Source organism: Rhinopithecus bieti, unplaced genomic scaffold (genome assembly GCF_001698545.2).
Source record: "Rhinopithecus bieti isolate Rb0 unplaced genomic scaffold, ASM169854v2 scaffold_14454, whole genome shotgun sequence".
Taxonomy (NCBI): Eukaryota; Metazoa; Chordata; class Mammalia; order Primates; family Cercopithecidae; genus Rhinopithecus; species Rhinopithecus bieti.
Window position 1 is genome coordinate 594569 of NW_016808228.1, and position 2906 is coordinate 597474.

The 2906-nt window shown below is 48.6% G+C and overlaps 1 protein-coding gene across 8 annotated transcripts in view; it reads left to right on the forward strand.

Annotated features, from left to right (window-relative positions):
* Window positions 1-2906, forward strand: part of ZCWPW1 (zinc finger CW-type and PWWP domain containing 1) — a 56587-nt gene that overhangs the window by 29529 nt on the left and 24152 nt on the right. For 7 of the 8 annotated variants that reach the window (XM_017886032.1, XM_017886037.1, XM_017886035.1 and 4 more), the window contains 3 exons: window positions 122-182; window positions 993-1127; window positions 1676-2186. In XM_017886032.1, coding sequence (XP_017741521.1) covers window positions 122-182; window positions 993-1127; window positions 1676-1998 — 519 coding nt within the window. In that variant the 3' untranslated portion in view covers window positions 1999-2186. Of the gene's footprint in view, window positions 1-121; window positions 183-992; window positions 1128-1675; window positions 2187-2906 lie in introns of those variants that run through there. The other variant, XM_017886036.1, reaches the window with a different exon arrangement.

Below are 2906 nucleotides of genomic sequence, written 5' to 3' on the forward strand. Positions count from 1 at the left end.
GGCTCACAGAAGCTACTTTGATTCCCCAAAGCCCACCTGTCATTCTGTAGCATCCTTCTCTATTAAAAACAGCTAGGGGCCTTAATTTATCATTTTTTTAAACTTTCTCTCCCATCCTCAGGACCCAACTTTGCCCATTCGTAAGCAAGTCAAAATACAGACCCAAAAAACCAAGCCAAGAGGTAAGCAGGCCAGCTGGAAATGGGGCACATCCCACAGTTAAGGCAGGGAAGTGGTAGAGAGGGAGTCTGCAGGTAGCTGGACCTCACTGCCCGTCTCAGTGCCAGGACCTGAGAAAACAGGCAACACTCACCCATAGTATCAGTGGGGAGCTAGAGCCCCCTTGCTTCTCTGTACTGAATTATAAAATCTGAGGTGAAAGATAGAAGGTTTTAAGTTTTTAGCCAAGAAGGATGGCTTCCTGGAGAAGGTAGACTCTGAGGAGAACTGTAAAGAGAAGAAGATCCAGGGGGTAAAAGAAAAAAAGAGGGCCGGGCGCGGTGGCTCAAGCCTGTAATCCCAGCACTTTGGGAGGCCGAGACGGGCGGATCACGAGGTCAGGAGATCGAGACCATCCTCGCTAACACGGTGACTCCCCGTCTCTACTAAAATACAAAACTAGCCAGGCGAGGTGGCGGGCGCCTGTAGTCCCAGCTACTCGGGAGGCTGAGGCAGGAGAATGGCGTAAACCCGGGAGGCGGAGCTTGCAGTGAGCTGAGATCCGGCCACTGCACTCCAGCCTGGGTGACAGAGCGAGACTCCGCCTCAAAAAAAAAAAAAAAAAAAAAAAAAAGAAAAAAAGAGAGAATTGGGGGGAAAAGATGTTGAAAAAGAGCCAGAGGCCACCAGGAGAACTCACTAGATTGAGACTGAGCAGAAGATGTGGGGCAGGGCAGAGACTCAATGTGCAGCGTCCATCTGCCCTTGCCGAGTTGTCATTTAGAGAGACATAAGCACATTTCCCTCATGACTGGGACTTGGGGGTGATGCAGGCACAGCAGATGGCCGAGGCAGGACACTGCAGAGGAAGATAATGAAGAAATCTCTGGGCAGGAAATCCACAGCTCCTCTTGCACTCAGAATGGGAAGGAAAGAAGGCCAAGGGAATTCAGATTCTGACCAGCCAGGTAAGGCTCAAGACCTCGGAAAAACTAAGGTGAATGAGGTACCTGTCAGCATCTCCCCTCCCTGAATCATTTCTTAACCAATTTATAGCTTTTCATTACTTTACAGAATGAATGAAAATTAGAATGAAAGAGCATATCGGACTGCACCTAGCACACACTATAGAAACAGAATGATTCCTGATTTGATTTAGCCCAGGGGCAGGAGAGTGGTAGAAGAGAAGTAACACTCAGTATTGCCAAGGTCTGGCTAAAGAGATACTTCCATGCCTGCTCCTTTAAATTTTTTTCAATATCTCTCTCACTGGATATTCCCATTTTAGGTATCAGAAAACTGAGGCTCAAAGGATTTAAAAATTGCTCAAGGCTGGTGACTAGCATAGGGCAGACAGCTTGACTCTCTTTCTGATCCCAAAGTCCATATTCTTTGTATTGAGAAAGGTCATCTTTTCCAGAGATTTTTTGGAAGTAGAGATTTCGGAGTTTGACTTATAAACAGTAAGGACAGGCTGACCTAATAGGACTCTCGGCTTTGTCACCTTCTCATTTAGGCCCTAAGAAAAAATTTAAAGCTCCCCAGAGCAAGGCCTTGGCAGCCAACTTTTCAGAGGGAAAAGAAGTTAGAACAGTGCCAAAGGACCTGGGCCTATCAGCATGTAAGGGGGCCTGCCCCTCAGCTGTAAAAGAAGAGCCGAGACCCCGGGAACCCCTGACCCAGGAGGCTGGACGTGTTCCCCTTGAGGATGAAGCCTCTAGTGATCTGGACCTGGAGCAACTCATGGAAGATGTTGGGAGAGAGCTGGGACAGAGCGGGGAGCTGCAGCACAGTGACAGTGATGGCGAGGACTTCCCTGTGGCGCTGTTTGGGAAGTAGCTGGTGCCCCTGTGCTCCCTTCTTTTCTCTCTTCTCTGGGGCGCAGGAGGGAGAAGTGGCTAAGTGCTGGGGCTGTTCATTGGCTACGAGGTTTAAGTGTGTGTTGTGCTGTTTCTTGGTTAATAAAGCAGGTTGCGGTCGACTGGCTTGGCTGGTCTCTAACTGCCCCCTGTTGGCTGCTCGCCCTCCTTGGTGTCACTGTGGTGCGTCACTGCTTCTGGCGGGAGCCTACACAGTGCAGGCATCTGGGGAAGGCAGTGAGATCTGAGTCTTGAGAGGACATCGAGAAGGGCAGATCTGGATTCAGATCCGGGCTCAGCTCCTCACTAGCTACCTCTGTGGCCTGGGGAAAAACATGTTCACCATCCTGGTTCTGCTCTTCATCTTCCAGTGAGTGCATCTTCTACCTTATAGGGTTGTGAATGATGTCAAATGAGGTGATACTCTTGTTGTCACCATAGGGAAGACTGATCGGATTTGAGGGCAGGCTTTGGGTTTGGGCTGGCTACCAAGATTTGGGGACTCATGTTCCCTGGCCCAAGGAAGTCACTAAAAAAAGTACTAGAGGAAGGGTCTTGGGTGTGAGTTCTCTGTTAGAGTTCATTTTCACTGGGAGGGACAGGAGTTGAAGGTGATGTCAGTTTTCTCCTTACACACATTCAGGTCAGTTTTGGGGTTACTTTTAGTTTTACGGGCCAGGGCTGGGAAGGTGAAGAGAGAGCTGGAGTAGATGGCTTTGTTTCTGTCAGTTCTTTGGCTGGCCTCTGAGTCATCTGTATGGCCTTGGTTATTGTTGGAAGCTGTGGCCCTTCCCATTGGAAGTGTAGTGTACTCTAAAAAGGTCATTGTGCAGTTTTTTTTTACTTGTTTTAATGGATTCAGATTTTAAAAAATAGTTTTGAAGACAA